The sequence below is a fragment of the Branchiostoma lanceolatum genome, chromosome 10, assembly GCF_035083965.1.
Source record: "Branchiostoma lanceolatum isolate klBraLanc5 chromosome 10, klBraLanc5.hap2, whole genome shotgun sequence".
NCBI lineage: Eukaryota > Metazoa > Chordata > Leptocardii > Amphioxiformes > Branchiostomatidae > Branchiostoma > Branchiostoma lanceolatum.
Window position 1 is genome coordinate 10,248,707 of NC_089731.1, and position 24,407 is coordinate 10,273,113.

At 38.7% G+C, this 24,407-nt stretch overlaps 3 protein-coding genes across 4 annotated transcripts; 2 read left to right on the top strand and 1 right to left on the bottom strand.

Moving 5' to 3' along the window:
• Positions 1 to 67: 67 nt before the first annotated feature.
• Positions 68 to 20,204, bottom strand: LOC136444083 (integrator complex subunit 11-like). The gene is made up of 24 exons (XM_066441564.1): positions 20,044 to 20,204; positions 9,058 to 9,069; positions 8,688 to 8,773; positions 8,433 to 8,506; positions 8,052 to 8,163; positions 7,574 to 7,639; positions 7,022 to 7,078; positions 6,451 to 6,549; positions 6,068 to 6,102; positions 5,794 to 5,874; positions 5,605 to 5,662; positions 5,365 to 5,429; positions 5,071 to 5,125; positions 4,778 to 4,912; positions 4,517 to 4,600; positions 4,115 to 4,204; positions 3,802 to 3,839; positions 3,283 to 3,407; positions 2,813 to 2,923; positions 2,476 to 2,534; positions 2,213 to 2,355; positions 1,636 to 1,705; positions 1,169 to 1,228; positions 68 to 845 (listed from the first exon to the last, which is right to left on the bottom strand). The coding sequence occupies exons 1-24, from the start codon at positions 20,069 to 20,071 to the stop codon at positions 777 to 779; spliced, it is 1,812 nt and encodes a 603-aa protein (XP_066297661.1). The 5' UTR covers positions 20,072 to 20,204; the 3' UTR covers positions 68 to 776.
• Positions 10,212 to 15,920, top strand: LOC136444092 (ceramide-1-phosphate transfer protein-like). Of its 2 annotated transcripts, none has more exons than XM_066441584.1 (4): positions 10,212 to 10,494; positions 12,476 to 12,933; positions 13,783 to 13,973; positions 14,409 to 15,920. In XM_066441584.1, the coding sequence occupies exons 1-4, from the start codon at positions 10,389 to 10,391 to the stop codon at positions 14,920 to 14,922; spliced, it is 1,269 nt and encodes a 422-aa protein (XP_066297681.1). In that variant the 5' UTR covers positions 10,212 to 10,388; the 3' UTR covers positions 14,923 to 15,920. The 2 variants fall into 2 exon arrangements, with proteins under 2 accessions (XP_066297681.1, XP_066297682.1); XM_066441585.1 differs by having other exon boundaries at positions 10,214 to 10,494; positions 12,476 to 12,684; positions 14,409 to 15,851.
• LOC136444099 (ceramide-1-phosphate transfer protein-like) lies at positions 16,164 to 24,365 on the top strand. Its single transcript, XM_066441593.1, has 4 exons — positions 16,164 to 16,466; positions 17,466 to 17,629; positions 19,525 to 19,706; positions 21,004 to 24,365. Exons 1-4 carry the CDS (start codon positions 16,334 to 16,336, stop codon positions 21,512 to 21,514), a joined length of 990 nt encoding a protein of 329 aa, XP_066297690.1. The 5' UTR covers positions 16,164 to 16,333; the 3' UTR covers positions 21,515 to 24,365.
• Positions 24,366 to 24,407: the final 42 nt, after the last annotated feature.

Consider the following 24,407-nt stretch of genomic DNA (forward strand, 5'->3'; position numbering starts at 1 on the left):
TGTTCAATGACGTGGACAGTTTCCACCTGGACGTTTCAATGGGTATTGATCAGGCCATGAGAAGCAGTTCTTGGTGCGGCTGTCACCGTTTATTTGCCAACAGCTTTTACAGTGTGTTAATGATTGGCCAATGTTTTCCATCTGCTGCCAACAGCACACAGCATGAGTCATGGCGTACGATCCATGAGAGGTCATGGCGTCCTTCACGGCGTCCTGTACACAATGGTACGAGGGCGTTCTTTACATGCTGACGGTACCGTGCACATTCATCGCCTCAAATAGTTCTCGTCAGCTGGCTGAGTTTTACTCGTGTCTTTCCCTTACATTTGACTCGGCAAAAAAACAAATTTATCTATTTACACAATGATTACTGTTCAGTGTACCCTGAATAACAGTGTTTAGGACCTAACTCTGTTTACTGGTGTTGTGGTGGTTATTGTAAATTTTAATTAGTACCACAGCAAATACAAAAAAGTCTTTAAAATCTATTTTTTTCTGGATGATTCACTACAGGTACAGTATCTTCCAGTTGATGTTTACTATCCTGAACTGTTCTATCCTGACACTGAGGCCTCCAACTTGTCCCACATTGGTGCTATTGCCACAGGTCTATATCATGATGGTTCAGTCCTTTAGGTCTCCCTTTACTACTTAGCTTGGAATCATTCCATTTTTTAGTTCCACATTAATTCTAATGGAATAGTCCCATCCTCGACAGGCCAGCTTTTCTTAGAATCATGGAATCTTGGAACCACAGTACGAAGCATCCCCAACCCTTAGGCCTCCACAGTTCTGGGAAGACCTTTTCTCAGAAGTGTCATCAGGTGACTCCCCAAGTCCTCATCCTAGAGAGAACAGAGGAGCAAGATTTTGGTGTCAGTGCTGTTCTTCTCCATGCTCACCAGATCTATAAAGTTGACATTTACAAGTTTCTAGATTTGATTTTAAACTGTGCTTTTAGCCAGCAATACTGTGGGGTAATCTGTACAGCCCTTAGTTATTGTGAAATTACTATCATGGCAGTTGAAATCAATGGCAGACTACAGCAGCATCAAAACTTTCAGTATTGGACACCCCTGCTATAAAGGCACATAATAGTACTGAACAGTCCCCCTGAAAGTCATGTATTATACATTATATATAAGCTGACAATAGGTCACCTCCTCACCTCATATGGCCAAGACACCAAGAAATCTTTTGTCTCTTCCTCCTCTGAGGACCCAGATACCTGAAGAGGTGAATATGTTGCAAGAAGTTAGAATCTTTAGATCTCAGCTGCATTCAATAAAGCTGTTCTAGATAATGTCACATCAAATCAGCTTGAAGATATGACTAAATTTTGTTCCATTGCAATATTATAACTAACTGTTTATCAAAGTACATTACCGTCAACCATCACCTTGGGTACCCATTTTCACATCAATGTGAAATTATACAATCATCAAAGTACTAATAAATGCATAACTCTTCAGTTTAAAACACAAAAAAACCATGAAGAGATACATGTACATGTGTGTGCTATGTTGTGTATCCTTTGTGTTTCATACTTACCAGGTACATGTACTTGTCCAATCCTAATAGTTATATCATAAAGACTATGGATTCAAATTACATTAGACTTCAGAATCTTCTCACCTTAATAAGCACAGAGTCTATCATGATGGAGCCATCAGGCATGTGTTGGATGGAGTGGTCCTTCAGTGTACTGCAAATGAGGATTGCAAAAATGCAGTTAGTAATTTCTGTAAAGCAAGAAATGTTTATGATAGACATCAGTGTGTAACCTCCCCCTTTTGTTTTCATTTCTACCTCCCTATGTACAAAATTGAATGAAAGAATGAATGAATGGTTCATTAATAGAAAGTTTATTGCAAATACATGCCCGAGGGCTAATTGCAAGGACAAACAACACAAATAATAATGGAGAATACAATGATATTGAGGGCTACATCTAATGTTATACTACATTCTAAAATGTACATGGTGCTAGTTTAGTTGGGTTTGACTTCTTCTTTTGAGGCAGTGGAAGACAAATTTACCCACTTTTTTTATAATAACAAGTGTTACATGGCAGCTAAAAGCTGAATTGTGTACTCTGTACAATATCTTGTTGATCTAACTGACAAGATTAAAGAAACAGCTTCAGAACTGGCTCCCTATCATGTTGAAACAGAAACACCCTTGACTCAAAGTGTACAACCTAACATCCTACCCTTTGAGGTGTGTGCAGAGCCTCTCGACTGTCCCCTGTGAGGGCTGGGGGTCGTGGATGGTGACTGTGGAGGTGAACCTGATCTCGTGTTCCTTCAGTCCCAGCTCCCTCATAGCCTGGCTCGGAGACACCAGCCGCAGGCTCTGGGGACACACGGGACAGGAAATAATCTAGCTACAGCCTGTACACTGTGGTATAAATGGCAGTTGAGGTTTTGAAAAGGGGTTTGCTTGATACATGACGGGTACAAGATCATAACTTACATTTTCCTTCATGATAAGAGCACCATGTAGCACTCTGGGTCGTTTTGGGTCAGGTGGTCCTGTAGATATGGATCGATATAAGAATAAATACAGAAATATCACCAACGATCTATAAAAGATCATGCCATAATTACACAACTGTGACAGAAATTTGTGTATTACTCTGCAGACTTCAAGTTTCTACAGCAAATCATAAGACTTACATCTTACCAATGTGCACAAGTAATATATACTCCATCCAAAAGAAAGTTAACCAACATAATGATCATATTTTTCACACTGGCATTTGTTCTGTACACTTTGCAAGGTAACTCATGAAGACACTAAGTGAACGAACCTGTTAAAGATGCCTCCCTCTTCAGCAGGTTCAGTGAAGCATCCACAGGGATGTTGGGGTTGGTTTCTATGGTTACCGTCTCCCCATTGGCTGGGAAGAAACACTGAACACCTAGAGAGACAAGAAGAGATGGTCGATAACAAATGGAAAGAGCAAGAAGCATAGTACATTGCCTATCGTGAGTAAATTGCATATACATAGCCTCTCTAAAGTCAACAGGACAGTGAAGCAAATTTAAAGCAAAATTTATTTTCAAAGCACATTTAGTTTTAAACATGCTGTACTGTATGAGTGCTATTTTGCACTTTTTCCATGGCACTTTCAAAGCTGCAAATTGTGTCAAAATTGCCTACATTTCCTTCCTGTGGTGACAGTAATTGAGTCAACAACTGGCGGTAAAACTGTATATCAAAAATTTATCTTTTTGAAATAACTACGATGTTGAGATTCTTGATGAATTCCAAACCTACCGAACTCCTGAGTGATCTTCTTGCTGAGGAAGTCCATCTTCTGTCCCTCCCCGTGAACCAACATGACGTTCCTGGGCTCACAGTACCGGATCAGCTGCATGATGCCCTGGGCATCGGCATGGGCACTGTGGGGAGGGGGGCGTGTACGGTAAAAAAGGTAAGGATCACGAAGCCTTTTTAAGTTGTTATCCACTGTGTCCAGGGCATGGTATTGGAAGACAGAGCCAAACCCTCTGCTTCCATTGCCTTTTACCTCCCAAACCATAGTCAAGTACCCATTTCTACACCTGACTGGAGTGAGGTAAGTCATATAAAGTGCCTTTCCCAAATGCACAACATCGGTAGCATGTCAGGGGATTCAAACCCAGGACCTCTAGCACAACGCCAAGCAAGAGCAGTTCCACAAAAGGGGAAGTAAAAAATAAACCACTTGGCCATTGAATCAACCACTGTTCAGTCACAATAAGAGGCATGGTGTCACCTGCAGTTACTAGGCCTAAATACAACAGACTTTCTCACCTGAATGACATGTACTCTACAGCCATCCTGACCTCCAGCTGAAAAAGGGAAATTGTTCAGTAGAGATTAAACTGCTGTTTGTAAAACATGTTCCTTTATCATTCATCATAAGCATATCAGCAGGCACAAAATAATGCCTTTCTACACATAGATTATGGCCACATACCTAAAACTAATTTTACAGACAACTAGTATTTTTGTTATTGCCTCACAACATTGCACCAACATCTGCAGTAAAAGTTCTCTGCATATGTAAGATAGGGAAGATTCTTTTTTCTTTACTTAATCCAGGCACAATCTGTTGTTCACTCACCACTTTCTTGTTCTCAAACTCGATCTTCCTGATCCCGTTCAGGATCTTGTGCCCGACTGTTCCCGCCACACAGTAGCCTGGCATAATCACCTGTGGGAGGATATAGTTAACCTTTAGGCTAAGCACTCAAGTAGCCATTTGGTACCCAATTGGTTACAGAGTTAGGCAGCAGGGAGAAGGTTAATATCAATTGAAAAAAACTTAACCTTCTCCTTGCTAATGGTGCATTTTCTGTAATACTGATTCATTAAATAAAGATAATATATTGGGGTGTCACGTAAAGAAAGCAATTGAAAATACATGAGAAAAAAATATATATTTCACTCTACCCATACCTATGGCATGGGGAGTGAAATATAAATACACATATCATCACAAAGTCATTAGAAAAGGCCTTCTCACCATGTTCTTGCTGTCTGGAGCCCATTTCTTAAAGACTTGCAGTGACAAACCAGCATGGAGCATGCCAGGGGTGGCAAACACAACCTGGGAATGGGAGGAAGAAAATAAAATTAAACCTTTCCATTCTTACAACCTTTATACCACAACAAATTTGTAAATCTACACAAACAATATTTCTATATCCCAAGAAAATTATAATATGTGTCTTCCTAAATTAGATTGTGGAGAAAGAAATGCATATAGGAAAGAAGATTATCTGACCATGGGGCCAGGGTTGTCGATGTAGGACCTATCAAACGCCTTGATGTGTTTGAACTCAAACATGTTCCTCTTGACAAAAGTCTTTCGGATCTTCTGATTGGTCCATGTGATGAATAGTCTGTAGTAGTTGTTAGCCTGGAATACGAAAGATATCATGATAAAATGTCAATTCTTGGAACTATACAATCTTTGCAAATTCAGTTGAACTTCAAGAACACCTCCAGACTTCAAGCCCAAAAAGACACAAGTATAACATTTGGTATCACAGATCCAGAGAAAATGAAATGTCTTACCTTCTCTGTAAGGCCAGTTGAGAAGTAGATAGGAGCCTTGATGTTCATTCTCTCCCTGGAAAACAGAATGGTAAAAAAACTTTAACTTGAAGTGCACTTGGAAATAACATGTTAACAAGCATTTGTGTACAATCATAAGTTCATGTGTACTGCAGCAATTAAAAGCATATGAGGACAACTCAAAATTGCAATTTTCTTGGAAGCAAGGTATCCCCATACCATGGCTAATTCATGGAGGAGATCCGGGACAATTTAGTATTTTTCTTTCTTCTACATCATTCTGCATCTACTCACCAGAAGGTCTCAAGAAGAATACACAACTCCTGGGCTCTTCCAAGTGCAAATACTGGAATAAGAACCTGTAGAATAATGCATGTAGATTGTATCATACATCTATTAAACTTCCCATTGAAGATGCTAAGGCACTGGTAAAAGAAGAAAGTAGCCTTTTGCCTTAGAACTAATTCTTTATAAAAAAAATGTGCAGCAATATAGCAGAATAGAAACTGTATGCTGTATGTGATGCATACATACCTTTCCTCCTTTCTCTATTGTTTCATGCACTTTCTTAAGGAAATCCCTTTCTCTGCATCTATATGACAACACAAAAACAAACAAACAGGCCATGAAAAAAAACACTTTCCATTCACATTGGACATGTTCATTGGACTCTTGGAAGAATGAAACATTTTCTTACATCTATGAGTACTCTGTTGTTCTCACCTTTTAGAGTCCCTGATAGTGGTAGCATATGTGGACTCTGTGATCAGCAGATCTGGTCTACATTTGTCTATCCACGCAGCTCTGTGAAGCATAAAAAATATAACATTCAAACAATGGTGAGAAACAACACAGCACAAACTTTCAACCAAGTTTCTAAATTTTAACATTACCACTGCTGAGGTGGCCTTTGGTACCAAATTTCCAGGTTGCAAGTTGAGGCAGCAGGTAGAAAGTTAAAGTGAAAAGAACAGAATAAGTGAATTACCAGACTTACCCCAGATGTCTGTCAGGTGTCATATTATAGTCCCCCTGTAAAGAAAGACAGACAGCTTACAAAACTCTTCCACAGTTAATCTTAGTCACTTAGCTTAGTCATGTTTGGGACCACATTCTTCTCAAAGCAGCATGACCTTCTTTGGGAACTAGAACCAGTCAGTTATAACCCAAAGAAGGTAGCAGAAAGACTACCGAAACACAGAAACTTGAGGTAAATCCTTTTGGTTGTGAAACAAAGAACTGTCTCTACAGTATTATCAATCTATGTAACAACCAAATCAAACTATCAACTACTGGTTATAAATTGTTTTCATAATCATTAGAATGGACTCATGTTGACCAATGCTGGATACTAGGCTACAGTTTGTAAACAAACCTTACCGTGTACACTACTGACTCAGACCCCACTTTGATGAGGAACATGGCTGCTCCCAACACATGGCCTGCATAGTAAGCCTTGATCTCTAACTCATCATCAACCTGTGTAATATTTAATATCACAACCTTATAAACAAATATTTGTGAAACCCCTAATATTGTTCGTTTTAGATAGACATATATATATATATATATATATATTGACTTATTGACTGGTCATTAAAGATGTATATTAGATGGATATATATTATATATTATATTATATACATATATGTATATATTAGATATACATTATATATTATATTTGATAGATATATTATATATATATATTGACTGGTCATTAAAGATCTCTTCATTTTGAAAAGAAAGGCAAATCTATACAACAAAACTATTAAAAAGAGTATGGGACCATCCAGGTGTGAGTGGATCAAATAAATCTGTCTGGATATGCAGCTTGTATTCTTCAGAACAAACCTGGTGTGTTATGCCATGAGGTTTTACCGGGTATGGAATACAAACAATTGAATCTGACTGACAACTTGACGTAGATAAGGGAAACATGATTAGATCATACCTGCACAGTCTGATGCAGGTTGACAGGAACGACTTTCTTCATACAGTCTTTTATCATCTGTAAGGTAAAATGCAGTGTCAAGAACACAATACTTAAAGTAAGTTGATACTAAGCTACAATGTAGTTTAGTGAATGCATCTTCTTAAAATATTTATAAACAAAGTCTACACATTCAAATACTAAACAACGACTGTAAGTTTAACAAGAATGCTATGATTAAAAGTAACAAGACTGCTATGATTAAAATCTTTGACTTATTATTTCTGTATCTGTATCTGTATCTGTAGCCAGTATAACCGCCATTCGGCGTAACACACCAGCTTCGCAGGCACGTGGCGCGGAAGCAGCTGGTTATATTACACCGAACGACCTGTCACGTCTAACCTTCGCATATCTAACTGCATGCATTGTTTAAAGCTATCTAATGTGGATGCTTCCACTGTACCTGGTTGTAACGAGTTCCACTCTACGATCGTTCTAGGAAAATACGAATCCTAGACATTTGAAGACACTTTGAGTAAAAAACAACAAATTGAGTGAAAAGTAGATGACCTGTGAAGTGAAGAAGGTGGCCTGGCTTTCTCCTTTCCTGTCCACAGTGATTTTCCTGTAGTCTTCCTGTATATTAGGCATCAAAATAGTCAAATTTTAAGAAAAATCGGGATTCTGTCACACTGATGATGAATATGCACACATCAAAATTCTGTAGATCTTTATGCTCTGAAGGCAACGTCATTGAGTCTAAAATAATTATACGGCTACAAGGGGAATCTTTCACTTCCTAATCAATGACCATGAAAAGCACAAGCATGTAACATTATGTGGAAGGGATATCCTGCGAAGGTCTGTTATATGGTTGTTAGTGGGAACAGCCATTCTATAGTTGATAGCCATCATTCCGAACAGGGCCGGCCATTTGAACGTTGAACGGCCAATCCCATTCTTAGTGCACGTTCTCGTGTTTAAATAAATCCATTTGGCGTATTTTGTGTCCCTCATCTTTTATGATATGTATCTCAAAAAAACTTACCAGGAGGATAGGACAGATAGCTTTGGTTGGGTGAGTCATGTAGATGGGCCCATCGTACCCCACCATCTCTGTCATGTAGGGTAGGCAACCACAGTGGTCAAGGTGGAAGTGACTGGGGAAAAAATACATATTTGTGATTATTATCTTATCATGATCATGCTACACACCTGGGTTGGCGTTAGGAAGGGCATCCAGCCGTAAAAAGTCCAAAAATGCACAGCAGAGTTACATACAGTGCAAGTTCTTGACCAGTCTAGCCATGGCTGCAAAGGAACAAATTAACAAAACGGTTTAGAATTTCAAGTGATCGAAAACAGTACAATCTGATATGCAAGGGTAGGAACACTTCTTCATAACCATAATTTTTATAAGTCCATGTACCTGATGATGACACAGTCCAGGTGGTCGTTGAGAGTCCCAGACTGGGTGATGTAAGTAAAGTCTGGAAACCGCCTCTGTAAGAGAAGAACCAAAATGATAAAATCACTGATTCAACTGACTTAAAGCTACTGTACAGTAGATGAAGTTGACATCAACATTCTCACATAGTTTATAAGCCCTGGTCAATGATGAGCATTGAAGACACCACGTACACATCAGTAAAAGAAAAGGACAGTACAAATTCATTTGAATTACCTCATCATTATAACCCATGTGCATCCCACAGTCCAACATGATGTTCTTGCCACCAATGCTGACCAGGATGCAACTTCTCCCAACATCTGAAAATGACATCAAGACCACTCTGATCAGTATCAATGTTTTGGAGTTCATTCAAATCATCCATGCACAGATATGTATCATGACATCACTACAATACGTAACCTAATATTAACAGTATAACAGAAATAAGTTCCAAAACTCAATCTCAGAGCTCTCGTCAGAGATACTTAAATTCAAGCAAGTGAATGCTTTAAAATTCATTAGGTTATAAAAACAGTGTTATCAACAGGTATTACTATTAGTACCATCTTTAGTATGAGTATGAAGATATGTACAACCATACCTTGCCCTGCTCCTGTTGGCCACCACATGAAAAAGAGAAACAAAATCATGAGTGGGCACGGAAGAATGTGAACATAGTACATAATTTGATGGGTTGTTAATGAAGCCACGTGCCCTGCTCTATCTTTATGTCACATGACAGAAAAAAGTCTACCTACAATAATTTTCTGGTACCAGGTGGTTACTAGTACATCAAATCTTAACGTAAATCACACTTTTTGAATATCAAGAATGCCTGAATAGTCAGAAATTTTGAAGAGCATTAGTAGTAAAATTTCATCAAATATCACAGGCAAAACACATGTACAATGTCTTTGGTCAGTTGAGATGAACAATATGCTGTGACCTATAGTAACCTGGTTGCATCATCAGTCTGCATCGAACAAACACAATTAGTTGACAAGACTTAACATGTACAGGATATTAAAAGTCAAAGAACCAAAGATCATAAGGGCAACTTTGAATTTGTTTTATGGGGAGGCTACAGTGTACTCTATTGATCGGTGAACTTGTTTATTCAATGTTTAGATAAAGTAGACTTGAACATTTTGATGAAAGGGGCATCAACATGAAAAGGGGAAAAGCAACTTTAACCTAGTGACTCTAGCAGTCATGTAAGACACCACTGGTATCCAGTAGTGTTTCACTGCCTGGTATCATGTCATTTGTATATTGTCTGAAATGTGATAACGGTAATTGTTATAACTAGAAAGAACTTGGTTGCATCAAGGATTTGCTTCATGAAATTTGTTTTAAAATGCTTTGATTGACAAAAGAGTGAAGTTCTACATATTAAGTATACAAAATGTATTCACAATGTTCATATTTACTCTAAAACTCAACTGAGGACACAAACCAAATATTTGATTTTTTTCAAAGATCCGGTTGGTCACTCTAGACAATTGCATCTCAAGTGACCTGTGCAATCATTGTGTCTTTGACTTGAATAAATAATGATTAATGACAAAGAGCTAATAAGTTTGAAACCAATTAAAGAGTTTAACTAATTTCAACTGTCAGATTTCTGAATTACAATATCTTTTGGATAAAATATTTTTCAAAGTCTAACAAATCCCAAACAATTTGGCATCAAACACATGGAACATAGATGGTACTGTACAAACATCCCCCATAGCAACTGGAATGGTATAGTCCTAATTGGGGTCAGAGGTTGTACTTTTGGACATTCACCCACTGTCATTGCAATATCAGCCTTTGTGCACGTGAAGGCTGATTTCCGCGGATAGAGGAGTACACCATGAGATAGGGACTCAAACAGAAGACCTACAAACTGTAGTTTAGCCTGGCTTTACCCTACACTGAAAGACCAAGATGAATAAGGGGTCTGCAAAGATCGCGGTTTCTATCACTGCTTGCTTGTGCTTGACTTTCTTGCTGCTTGGGCTGTACTCTGGAAGGCTTTCTTCCCTGAAGAGAGGTAAGAAACTTGGCAATCTTCTTGTTTTTTTACTGACCCATCCCTTTTGGATAGGCCAAAGTAAACAGAGAAATCGGATCCTTTAGAATTGCAGATAGATGTCGAACATGTTATGTTGTCTGTAACCATGCCAAGAAAGCCATCAGGAATGTCACAATCGACAGTAAACAAGTCAGACTTTTGCTGACTTGTCAGTGTGAACTTCCTTCTTCTGGCTGAAAACAGAACAAAGGCCACACTACAACCTTGTTTTTTTGGGGTGTTATTTTAGCCTTCCCAAAGGACCTTCATTTGTATATTTTGCTGATTGATTGCTTGAAACAATGCAATCATCGGGAACATCTTGTATTTTTAAAGCCATCGTCTTTTTCTTTCCATGAAATACCGCTTCATTAGCATTTGTGGAGTGACTGTCTATTCTTCTAATCTGTCAGAATTGTTTAGTGAAAAAAACATGGAGGGTCTACAGCTGATCACATAATGTAACCATTCAAGGACATGTACATTGGGTACTAATATGGCCTTCAAGGCACTGACTTCACAAACAATGATTGACCTTTTAACCTTTATCGACCTTGAACTGGTTGGATTTTAACTGTTGTTTACAACCAGGGCTGTCTCCAGCTTTAATTTTTTTTCCATCCCACTTATTGTTTGGGAGCCTATGTTGTAAATTTTGCTGTTAAATCTGTTATCTTAAGTTTAAAAAAAGAAACATTTTCGTCAATTGCAAGTCGTAAAGTTAACATTTTCTATGTCTGGGGCCGACTGGGGGAAATGTTTTTTCTGTCTAAACAAATTTCTGTCCTGGAAGGGTCCTGGAGACAGCCCTGTTTACAACATTAGAATTTAAAGTATGGGGTTTAAAACTAGTTTGGTGTTTAAAAGTAAAACCTCTTCAATTGAAGTCTTGTTTTGTCAAGTCTGCAAGGTTTTATCACAAGTATTATCACAATGTAAACAGATGAGAGGCTGCTGTGTGCCCATTAGAAGAACATAGTAAAAACCGAAGCAGATTTTCGTGTTGAGAAACATGGAAAATGTAGCTTTTGTACATGATCATGATGTAGTCAATTTGTGCAAGGATTGATTTGAGCAAGGAGATTTTTTAACTCCTTTAATTGAGGGGGCAAAAGGACTACCGGTAATCTAATTCTGTACTAAATTGTACTTCCATAAAATCTCAACCAAATTCTCCACTTTGAAACTGCCTATTTTGTACACGATTTGTTACTAAGCGACAGATTGTATCTAGGTCAAATCTTCCATCAGGCAAAATGTCAGGATACTCGACAAGATTCTGGGATAACATGAGTCTGGTTCCTTTGTTTGTGACATGAATAATTCAGAGACACCTGATCTACTAGTCTGTGCCGAGTAATCTTCTTGGAGCCTTCTTATTCAGACAATCATAAACCTCTGATTATTACAACATTTCTTGCATGTCCTTTGTTCTTATTTGTCCAGCAGAGGCTTGGTTATTACATGGTGACAGAAAAGACACTTTGTGATTTAGAGTGTGGGTTTTACATGTCAAAATGTTGAAAGGACAAATTAGGGCAGGTTTGTTCAGTGTCTTTGTGATTAGCCAACATCTTGGCATCTGTCAATGTTCATGTTATTGATCAAGGCAAACAATAGTGTCTGGGTTTTTCTTCAGTGTTAATTTCCCACATAATGTGGGGAGTAAAGGCCAAACTTTATCTAGTACGTAAGAGGAACAAAAGATGGAAGGCAGTAGCTTCTGCAGTACCACCAGTGGTCACTAGAGGGCATTACTGCCAAGTGTTGCTGTTTGAGGATGTATGATAATGAATACTCTTTATGACTTGAGTGGTACTAGTAAATGTTTTAAGTTAACTAACTACGCAGTCAATCAATAAAATGCTCATTGTAACATGTCTTTTTCTTTCCACTATATGGTTTTACACTGATTTCATGTTTAGAACTAAATTTTCAATTTTTCTTCTCACAATATCAGGAGAATGGACTGGACTCCAAGACACAGACGAAACAATCCAAAGCTGGGGAGGCAAGGGGCAAGTCCACATCAACAACCAACAATATGACATAGAGGGTCGTGCCATCATGCAGGGAGGTGACAAAGGCTCCATCAAAGTCGAAGCGGGATGGCACAAGCCGCACGAAAAGATGCCCATGGCCCACGTGACCGCCGACCTTAAAGTCAAGGTTAAAGGAGACAAAGAAAACTCATTTCTACACCAACTTACTAACCACAGAAAGGGAGAAAAGGTTTCCAAAGGTTCTGGTTTGCATGGTCTACCACAGGGTGATACCATCGGTGAGGATGGTGGGGAGGGGCAGGAACCTACTGAAGCAGAAATAGCTTGGCTGGAACAAGTGGAGAGAATTTTAAATGGAGAGGACATTGACAACTACCCTTTTAGAAATGGAAAATATGTTTGGACAGGTTCAGAGGTAATGCCTCATTCTTCAAGTTGTTTTATCAAGCATCCAATACAATCATCAAAATCTTTTTCTCTAATTGTTTGATTGACATAATCACGGCACTATTCAATCATGAATGAAAAAACAGCATGGATGACTTGAACAATAAAAAAATATGTACATTTTGCAAATCCTAGTTTTGATTACAAGGTGATCAAATCTACATAGATAAGAACTAAAGAAACAGGGTATCTGTCAATGTTGCTTGATCAATTATTCAATCTACTTTCCAACAATGCAGAAATCATTCAGTTGGGAAACTGGGGAATTCAATAATACAGCAACCTGGATGCCAGACAGTGCACAAGGTCATACAGATCCCTTTTGCTGGGGAAGAAACATATATGTCCAGCTCCCAGAGTTGGCAACCTAGCCTGAGTTTTCCAGCCCACAGGGCCAAATTCAGGGGGGCCTCAAATTGTAAAATTTCCTTGGGATCATGTTGGCCCTGCAGCCAAGGAGCTGGCCTGTGTAGGCCCTGGAAACATTCTTGCATCCAGGCTAATGATACAGATATGAAAATTCAGACACATGGTGCATAATGCCTTGCCTCAATTTCTCCCAGTTCTGAAAGTATGATTTCACTATTCACTACCTTGAACTTTCAACCCATTGCATGACACTGACATAGACACTAACCCTAACGCATCTTAATTCCTAACCCTAATCATGAAGCATGTCCTTTGCGAATCAAAAAGCATGAAATAACAAAAACTGTTGTATATGTATACTGTATACATGTATACTTGCCACAAAATTTTGTTCAATATTCTCCTTACATTTCGTAAAAAACCAAGCCTCCATGCCATTTTGTTTCAGAATGATTCACAACAGAAGACTAAACAACAAGAGACCAACAATAACAACGATGACTCCCCTCCAGGCTGCTATAAGAATAAGCCAGACCACTTCTCTTTGTCCCGTCTGGTGGAAAGTTTCAAGAACACCCTGACGAAGGACGGAGAAATAGACACAACCAAGTACATTGATACCAACAACGAGCTCATGAAGTAAGTCGGGTGTTACCATTTTATCAGAAAGCATGTGTAAAACAATTATGATTTGATCAGAATAGCTTTGAGCTCCCTACAAAAGTCAGATCTGTCTAACTGACATGCTGATCATGCTACTCTAGATAGGTTCTAACTTCTAAGGATTTCCATCTGAAAATTGCTGCTGTCCCTCTTTTTCCTTTGCAGAAAACATCACAATCAAAAATGGCATTGTAGACTCGCAGGTGGCATGCATATAAACACTTGAATGTATACAATGTACACCCTACACTATCCTCACCCTCTATATATAGCAGTACATATATCAAATTGCAAAGCTACCTTGAGTTTTTTCCCAGATGCCAGCCCTAAGTAAAACCAGAAAAACATGCTGAGATTAAGTAGTTTCTCCTTTACATGTGCTCATCATAAACGTACCATTTTGTTCCTCAGGTTTTTCCCCATGATGGGAACACTGTTCACCTTCGTCACTTCTGAAGCGCAGAACAAAATAGACTACCTTATGAGCTACCTGGAGGGACCTGATGGCAAGGAATACAAGACCTTATCGTCAATGGTGAAGTTTGAAACAGACAATCACATCATAAACGTCAAAGCGTACGAAGAGTCGGGAACCAGGAACTTCCTCCGTCTGCATCGAGGTCTCAACTTCAGCCTGGCCTTCTGCGAAGGACTCAAGAACAGTAAACCAGGAGACAACATCGTTACGATCGCGTATGACAGCTACTCCTCCACCGTGTCTCACTTCCACGGTTGGTTCGTACGGAAAGCGATACAGGCGGCGTTCTATCTCTTGCCAAGCAGGGATACATTCATGGGGTTGTTGTGTGATACCGACGAGGACACAGCTTTAAAACTATTGAACGAGTTGGCTGAAGTTGCAAAACCTGTTTATGATAGGACTCAATACGTTTATGAAAAATACAACTACTTAGACTTGCCCTAACAGAATCGTGGTACAGAAAGCTTAAGCTTGTTACCAGTTGTGAACCTCTGACTCTGAGACAATCAGTTTAAAACAGATTTTGAATAGCTTTTTTTAACATTTTTGTACGACTCATTGAGAGAAAAACATGTCACTGTTTTATGTTGACAACTACACAAAGATAAATATTTTCCAAAGTGATCTCTACTTAAAATTAAATCAAAAGAGAAAGCCATGAAGCAAGTACTTCTCGTATTTAAAGTAAGTTACAAATGAAATGTTTCATGATTTTCCAGATTGAGTATCTATAGATGTCAATGACAATTGTACCGTTAAACCTCATGCACCTTTCAATGCAAGAAAACATATAGTATCATCGAGGTAATGCAATAGCTGCAAAACCATTCCAAGCTTTTCTTAAAGTGCTTGTTAATGTGGACACAGTAAAGAACTACTAGTAGTTATTTTAATGCTATGTTATAAATGTTGGTAAAATAGTATTTTTGATGACCACTGTACTTGGATATTGAGCAATACGGACATAGTTCATTAGAATTTGTCAAAGAAGTGACACCCTTCCCCTCCCCTGGATTATCCATTCTGACTGATTGATTGAACGTCTAAGAATAAGATGACAGAATTCGCGCGGAACTTATCATTCATGTGAGGGCTTGTATCTTACTAGCAGTTAATAGTAAAAGCCCAATTAATGAACATATTTACTTTCACACAACTTTTCTTGCTCATATATGCCCATATACACTCCTTCTCCATATACATGTACTAGTATATACTGGTATAAGATAGGACAGCCCCATACAGGGTACAAGCCTGGAAGTCAGGAAGGATACTTGTCTTAGGCTGAGTTTCCTTACTGCCTGACTTTGACACATTTTTTTTGTTAAATAAAAGCAATTGTTCTTATTTCTTCAATAAACATGTTGCATCTAGCTGTTATCCACAGTTTTTCCATCATTGTGTATACAGTGCAATGAAAATACATTATGTAGCAAAACATAGTATTTTTTTCATTATTTCAGGTTGTGTTATCATTGCATTATCTATTGTACCTAAGGACTAACAACACTTTCTGGCCAATTACACATACTATAGCACTAAAATGTTGATCAAAAACTATTTATGAAAGATATCATTTAAATAAGTTATTTCATGTCTTAATGATACTGAAAAGTTATGTTTTTGAAACATATTCCAAAGCTTTAATCTAATATATATCAGCTTTTATTGCTAGCAAATAATGAATAGCAGACAACAACAAACAAAATGTAATCTATTCCTCCTGGTGACCTAAGTAGGGTCAAAGGTTGCAGATTTGACCCTTCTTTACCCCAGTATCAACCATGCTGGCTTTGTTGTAGGCATGCAGCACTTCCAACCAAAGGAATCATGACATAGAAACTGTCCTTATTTGATGGGATGGTTTAGAATAGTGGTATCCAAGATGAAGAAGAGACTGAAGATGGTGATTTTAATAACCGTAGTGTTGTGTTTGGTTGTCTTATGGTTTGGACTAGATTCTGGAAGGCCTTCTTTCTACAAAACAGGTAAGAAACTCAGCAATACAACTTTTGTGCTGTACATTTCTCTAGTATTATATAGTAACACAACAAGTGACTATTGTGTGTCTCTTCTAGACCATTCACAGTAGTTGTAAACAATAGAATCTGACCCCAGCTGGCTTTTCATGTTGTCTGGAATCTTGCCAAGTCACTTGGGAATGTGACAATCAGCTGTAAACAAGCTGGAAAACCTCAGCTGACTGATCAACATACTCTGCAAGCTGAGCATGGAAATCCCTGTATTGTGCATGAAACAAGAAATAGATTTTAACCTCCTTGAGCAGAGCAAGGAATTTCTAACCACCATAGTGTTTTATGTTGTTATTTGGTCTGCCTTTTTCTGCATGTGTATCAGGGCTGTCTCCAGGACCATGACCTAAAACTGGTGAAAAGGTACTTTTGTAAAGCTTAGAATGACAGATTCAACATTGAAAACCAAAAACATGGGCTCCCAATCAATGAGTGGGACGGGAAAAAATTTAAAGCTTGAGACAGCCCTTGATGTGTATTGACTTTTGAAGGTAGACAAGCAAGTGTATTACGGCTGGCTAGGGGGTCTCACCAGTAAATCAATACATTGGTGGCACTATAAACAAACTACTGTTGAGTTTCTTGCAAAGACAATGCCTGACAAAAACCTTTCAGCAATACTATGTAAAATGTATCAGAGAGGTAGGACCCTGACCTACCCACATGGACATGTTAATGTTTACATGCTGATTTACATTGTACTTCACCACATTGATGGATTGGATGAGCGAAAACTTTAATTGCTCAGTCTTTCATTCAAGAGTCGTAAATCAAGACATGGCAATAAAAAATCTATTTGTACTGTAGACCCGTAGTAATTTTTTCCCCACTGTCAGATTCACTACATTCAGCTTTGTTTATACCACGATTGAGTTCAAAGCAGTCTTTTGAGTGGTCTCATAAATATTGTGGTCTTTTGATACAAAATAATTTCTTAAATCTTATGCGCTACAGGAGGATGGAACATGCTCCAAGAAACAGACAACACCATCCACAGTTTGGGAGGAAAGGGACATGCACATATCCACAACAAACAGTACAACATAGAGGGTCATGCCATTATGCAGGGAGGGGACGAAGGATCCATCAAAGTCGAGGCAGGGTGGCCCAAAGTCAAGGTTGACGGGGATAAACAAAACCCAAATCTATTTTCACAACACTTTACTAACCACAAATATGGGGAAGGGTTTTCAGACTCTGGTGTGTACAGTCTGCCACTGGGTGATACCAACAGTGAGGATGGTAGGGAGGGGAAGGTACCTACTGACAACGAAAAGGCATGGCTAGAACAAGTGGAGAGAATTCTAAATGGTGACGAATTTGACCATCCTTTCGTTTGGAATCGGTCTAAGGTGAGGTCTTATTCTTTAACCAATTTGACAATATTTTGGTGACCAACTTGATTGAATTAACAACCTCACCTTAAGCTTGAAATACACATTTTGCAATCATGAATCAACTCCTGCTATATCGGCAAAACTGAAACGAGAAATTCCTAATTGATTATTGATTGAAGATTCATTATCTACGAATCACATTTTAAGTAATATAGAATGTACTTGCAATCTAAGGTCATCATTATACAACATAAATCCAATCTTGATCTTGGTACTGCAGTCTACCATCCAGGGTTCTTCGACTGATTAACTGATGACTATATAAGTTATAACTAACAGAAGTTGGGGTTTACTGTCTTGAAGTGCTTCTTTCTTTAATAAATGCGTGCATGATATTTCTCGAGCCTGATAAGATATTCAAAATCAGAACGTTTTCTTTGAGATATGAAACACTGAGCAATTTTTTCATTATCATCCTCATCAAATAGAATTGATTACCAAGCCCAAGTCTGCCTTAACTCTCCAATCACCCGACTAGAAGATTTGAACACACTCGAAGAATGGCAAAGCAGATGGCTAATGCAGTTTAATCCGGAAAAATGTTACATCATGCATATAACAAACAAACGAAACCCAATTGTAACCACCTACCAGTTCTGTGGACAGGCTCTAGCAACAGCAAAGAGCCACCCGTACCTAGGCGTTACATTAACAACGGGGCTAAAGTGGAACACCCATATCAACAAAGTAACAACTAAGGCTAAACAGACATTGGGAGTGATCAAGCGTAATTTGTGGGCATGCCCAGCAAAGGTAAAATCACTTGCATACACGTCTCTAGTAAGACCAAACCTTGAATATGCTGCAACAGTTTGGGATCCATACACAAAGAAGGATATAGATAAACTCGAGAGGGTGCAGAACCAAGCTGCCAGATTCTGCACGAACAACTATGAAAGGGGCGCCAGTGTAACAAAAATGAAAGCAGACCTGCAATGGATGTCACTTGAGGACAGGAGAACAATGTCCAGACTTTGCATGATGTACAAGATGACTAATAAACTTGTGGACGTACCGACTGATAAGTATCTAATGCCAGCTCAGAAGAGGACCAGAAATAGTCATGCTTTTAAGTACCAGAGTTATCAGCCAAGGATTGACGTGTTCAAAAATTCGTATTTCCCGAGAACCATAGTAGAATGGAACTCGTTGTCATCAAGTACTGTAGGAGCTTCATCACTAAGTAGCTTTAAAGAACGGTTGCAGTCAGATATGCAAAGACTAGGTGTAACAGACCGTTCGGTGTAATATGACCAGCTGCTGCCGCGCCGCGTGCCTGCGAAGCTGGTGTGTTACGCCTGATGGCGGTTATACCGGCTATATAGATACAGATACAGATACAGATAGCCTGTGTGCCATATCATCTTAGTTAGTTTACTGGGGCTCCTACACTCTTTCCTACATGGGAACCTCAGTTAACTACCTAGACTAACTACAAAGGCACCTAGACCATGCCCCCAAATCCCTAATCTCCAAGCATATATATCAGTGGCAGGGCAGTATCCAAAAAGCCGAGTATATCCGAAGCCTCCAGTGGATACCGATAGATCTGCTTGGAGATTACAACATTCCTATATTCAAAAAGCAATCAAGTTCAATTTTCAATCTCATTCCAGAACGATTCACAACATGACACTAAACAGCAAGAGAATGAAGACGACAACCAACCAGGCTGCTTTCAGAGAAACCCCAAACAGTTTTCCTTGTCTCGGCTGGTCGGCAGCTTCAAGATCGTGATGACGAAGGAAGGCGAAATTGACACCACAAAATATGCAAACTCACAGTCTGAACTCATGAAGTAAGTGTTTCATCCTGAATATTATTTTGTGTGTGCATACGCATGCATTGAACATGTTAGGACATATTTTATGCATCAAAACAAGTTCTATGCGGCCATATTGCTCATAAACAAATAAATACTGCTCAAATCAACTTATGGCTTAGACACTGAATGAATATGATGGATAATCATTTCAGTATATCACTGCCAGCTGGTAATAGAATAACATAGATAGATGAATAACTGTTCACAGCAACTGCCTTATCGCAAATCAGTGAGAAAAAATATCGAAAACTAAAAGAACAGTGGCGCTATTTTTAAGCATAAAATTATACGATTTGTGGCACTCACTCACCCAGTGGAACAGCCTTGATTTCCGGCATTTTGTCTGAGTGGAATCTCGGACTTCTCAGGGCAGTGTGGCTAATGCCCAGCAAGAGTTGTCGTCTTCAAGAACGTCTTGAAACTGCAGCGACAGAACCACATGCACCCATCACAAATCAGCAACATGGAGGAACAAACTACTATAACTGCAGGGGTGTCTTTTGCTAATAGCATGCCAAATATTCTACAAAATGCACTGTTAGAAATTAATAATGATTAGATCTATGACATTCAATATATATGTAAGAGTTAGTTAGTTCAGATATATTTAATTTCCTTGCCTATTACAAACATTGCCAAAAAAAACGAGAACTGTATCTACCTGAAAGTAATGAACTATTCTATATGAGGCTAAAGGTCAAACTTGCTAGCTTATATCTGAGACTTACTCTGATTGGTGGAAGGGGAAAAGGTATGGCCAATGGTTATACAGGACACATTTTACCGGCACCCGGAAGAAAGACCAGCCAACATGGCAGATTCTTCGGCACCTAGCGATGGAAAGTTTTCTCTTCCAATGGTTACAGAAGCCTTTAAACAAATCAAGAAGGAGGACGGGGAGCTTGATCTGACTAAGTACAATGGCGCCTATAGAGATATCACAAAGTGAGTTTCTAAACGCGATTTTTACCGGTGTATTTTAGAGATAGACGACTCCCTACGCCTACGCTACACGAGTAACGGTAGTTGCGTGAGCCGGCTTTTTTCCGCCCCCCCCTCCCCATGGGAGTTGTTTCCTATGTATGAGTCATTCTGTAGCATAGTACGGTCTTAAATAATATTTTAGACAATTGAAATGAACTTTTCTCGTTAATGCAAAATTAATTGATATTATTATGATTTATTATATTGAATTCGAAAGACAACGACAACAATCCTATTAGTATTACTTCTAGTTGTAAATGACTAAATAAGGAACTCTCTTTTACAGACTCTTGGAGATGCTCGGCACAGTTTTCTCTTTCGTTACTTCGGATGCAAAATCGAAGATCGAGATTCTGGAAGCTTACCGAGCATCGGAGCAAGGCGAGCACTACGCCACCATCGAGTCGATGCTGCAGTACGAGAAAGACACGGGTATCATCTTGGACAACAAGAAACCGTCCGGCGCCAGGACGCTCTTACGTCTCCACCGTGCCCTCAAGTTCATCATGGAGTTCATGAATAGGATGGGGAAGAGCACCTCGGACGCCAAGGTCTCCACCATGGCGTACGAGTGCTACCACGAAACCCTGGCGAACTATCACGTGTGGATCGTTCGGAAGGCGGCTGGTATGGCGTTCTACACGCTGCCCACCAGGAAGAACTTTTTGGAGAAGCTGTGCAAGGAGGAGGAAGATGTGGTCCTGGGGCTGATCTCCGAACTCGCGGACACGATCCTTCCCGTGTACGAGCAGACAGAGGAGTTGTACACGAAATTTGACTTCCATGAGTTACCTTGATTCTGTTTACCTCCTTGTGTTGATATTCTATCCCATTAGGCCACGCTGATTTGATTTTCTTGGCACTCTTATTCACTGTTTAGTTTCTGTCAGATTCAGATCATCTTTGAAAATAAGTATCTTTCAAATGTTTGTATCCAGATTCCAGATTATCAACTTCACAGCTACTGTACAGTATGCTGGTATCATGGGGTAAAGGTAGGTTGTCTACCTCACAGTGTCTGTTTTTTGCCTGCCTGCTTCATCAGTTTCTTAAATAAATTCATAATCCAAATCTGAGTACTAAGAAATTGAATTTGTGTGGCCTTCATTAGTCTCCAGTATGCTAGCATGGCAACATGTGTGGCCAATGGCATGCAAGGATACATATCACCTGAAGACAAACATCTTGGATTTTAATTCTTTTTATCTGCAACAGTTTTACCATTTAATTTTTTTTTATTGTGAAGATTGGAGTCAGACAGGTTTGGTGGCAGAGTTGAGCAGCTAAAATTAAACCAACATGCAGATGGGGACTAATTACTAGTCATGCTATTTTGACATGCGGCAGTTTTGTGAGGAGGGAGGGTGTTGCTCTGAAGACAAAGTGATTTTGTTGGGTATAAGTTACTATAACTGACTCCCCCCCCTTCAGGAGATTATCAATGAAACATGACTGTTTGTAAATGAATGGAAGAAATGAAATTTTGTAGTTTCACTACTCTTGTGATATTCATAACCAGCCTTCAGATTGGTGTCAGTCAAAATTTATGATCTGTGTCCTAATCTGGCTTACAGAAAAATCTCTGTAATGCTTCCGCCTAATTAAAGTTGCTTAGATATTAATCTTTTGGGATTGCAATGTAAACACAAAACAGTGGGGGGCAAAATTACTAGTAGAATGATGGAAAATAGTCGTATACACAAGCAAGGCAATAATTTAACACATGTTGATAATCTATTTCACATGTGAATTACATGGTAGCTTTAGTTTAAGTTGTGTTTTATTTTATCTTTTCTATATATCCATAATGTGCATAATGTATTGTTATATGTTGTTATTGAATATGCAATAATTCATCAGAAAATAGGAGTTCCTTTGTGACTTTCCTACACATGACTGTGTCATGACTCACAAGGACATACAGATATTACTTATCAGAATCCAAATCTGGCTATGATTTATAAATCTGGTTTGTGTAGTATTGAAAATTTAAATTATTTTGTAACCTGGGTTATGGTACCTTCCTGGTTAGTTAACTTCTGTTTAGATACTACAGGACAAGGTGTTAACTAAGTAGGATGGTATCTAGCCTACTGGTTATCATTTTGCTTATATTTGTGGGCTTTGAACTTCAAATTTATCACTCATATACCTCCATATGTTCAGGGAATGTGTAGATATTGATTGTGTCACTGTAATGTATCATATGGAAACCAGCCAGGTTTAATCACCAGTATGCTTTATTTATAGATGAGCATGAGGTCGTAAAACCTAACTTGATTGGACGTTTGCTCTTGAAATTCACCTTGGCCAATGAGTCAAGGGCAAGGATGTAGCCAGGGCTTGTCCATGGATGTTTTGAATCGGATTTATAAAGCTAAAGCCCTCATAGAATTCTACACTGTAGTTGACAGACCGCAAAGGATAAAAAGGAAAGACTATCTGTTGTGGTCATTGGACAAAATCATATACTACACAGATGATTTTTTGAAAATGTGCATTCATTTGAGAGATCACGGTGCAATAGATTGTAAAATGATTTGTTGCATTACTTCCTGTTCAAAAAAATAGTCCACGGAATGATAGATAGTTTCCTGTTCTGTCTTTGCATTTCAGCCCCTCTGGCTCCTGATATTGCATCATAGTCATCACTAATTGGTAACTCGGGATGCCTTCTGAGATGTAAATGTAGCATTCTATTCGGGTAGCAGATGCAAATCAAATGGGACAATACTAATATGTACAACACGCAATGCTGGAGTGAATGTGGTGGCAATGCAGAACTAGACAGTAATGTCGTCGTGCAATGTTTGTACCTGCTTATTCTTGTTGCTGTATTTTGTATACTGTACATGTAATTGTGGCATGTAGAGTAGTCTCAAGATGATCAATGGAAATCACAAGTGCAACTTTACTGGATCCCGATGTCCTATAAAGTTAGCTAAAATTCGCAATGCTAGTGACATTATCAAACTGTGCCGATTTTTCTCTCGTGTCAGTATGTTGGAAATTCAGTAATACTGTATGTCCCAGTTTCACATCAATGTCTAATACTAGTAAAGTCATAGGAGATGGAGTTGAGAAATTAATGCAGTCTTGCCATGTGGTAGTGAGTTAGTTTCATGTACATCAAGCTGACACATTTCACTTAACATGTCAACCATGATTAATGGTAGACGTTCACAACTTTGATACTAAAAATGCACAAAAGTGAAGAAAATGTTATGAAATTTACAGGAAGAATTGCAAAACAGTGATGTATTCAATATTTTAGATGAACGTAAGTTATAGATCAACAGAATCAATGTTGTTTGTTGTTAGTGTTGTCAAAATGACTATTTTTAACATCTTCCATGGGAATCACAATAACATTTAGAGGTGCTAAATATCCCAAGGACCAAATGTACACGTCAACTGTAGTTGCAGCTCTGTTGAATACTAGTAGTTCGTTATGAATGTTTCAATATTTTGTCTATGCAATATGAAATACAAGATAAAACAGAAAGCATATTGCTACAATGAGGTGGTATTTGCATTGCAGTGTGTTTGGCAATTTTGTACTTCACTGATTTGCTCCAATTGTACCAATTGTACAATTCCACCTTTCTTGCCGGGACAAATAAAGTCGAAGCTGAATAGCGAATTTAATGTGTTGTCTGCTGTCATTTTTCAATTACAGTTTGCAACTTC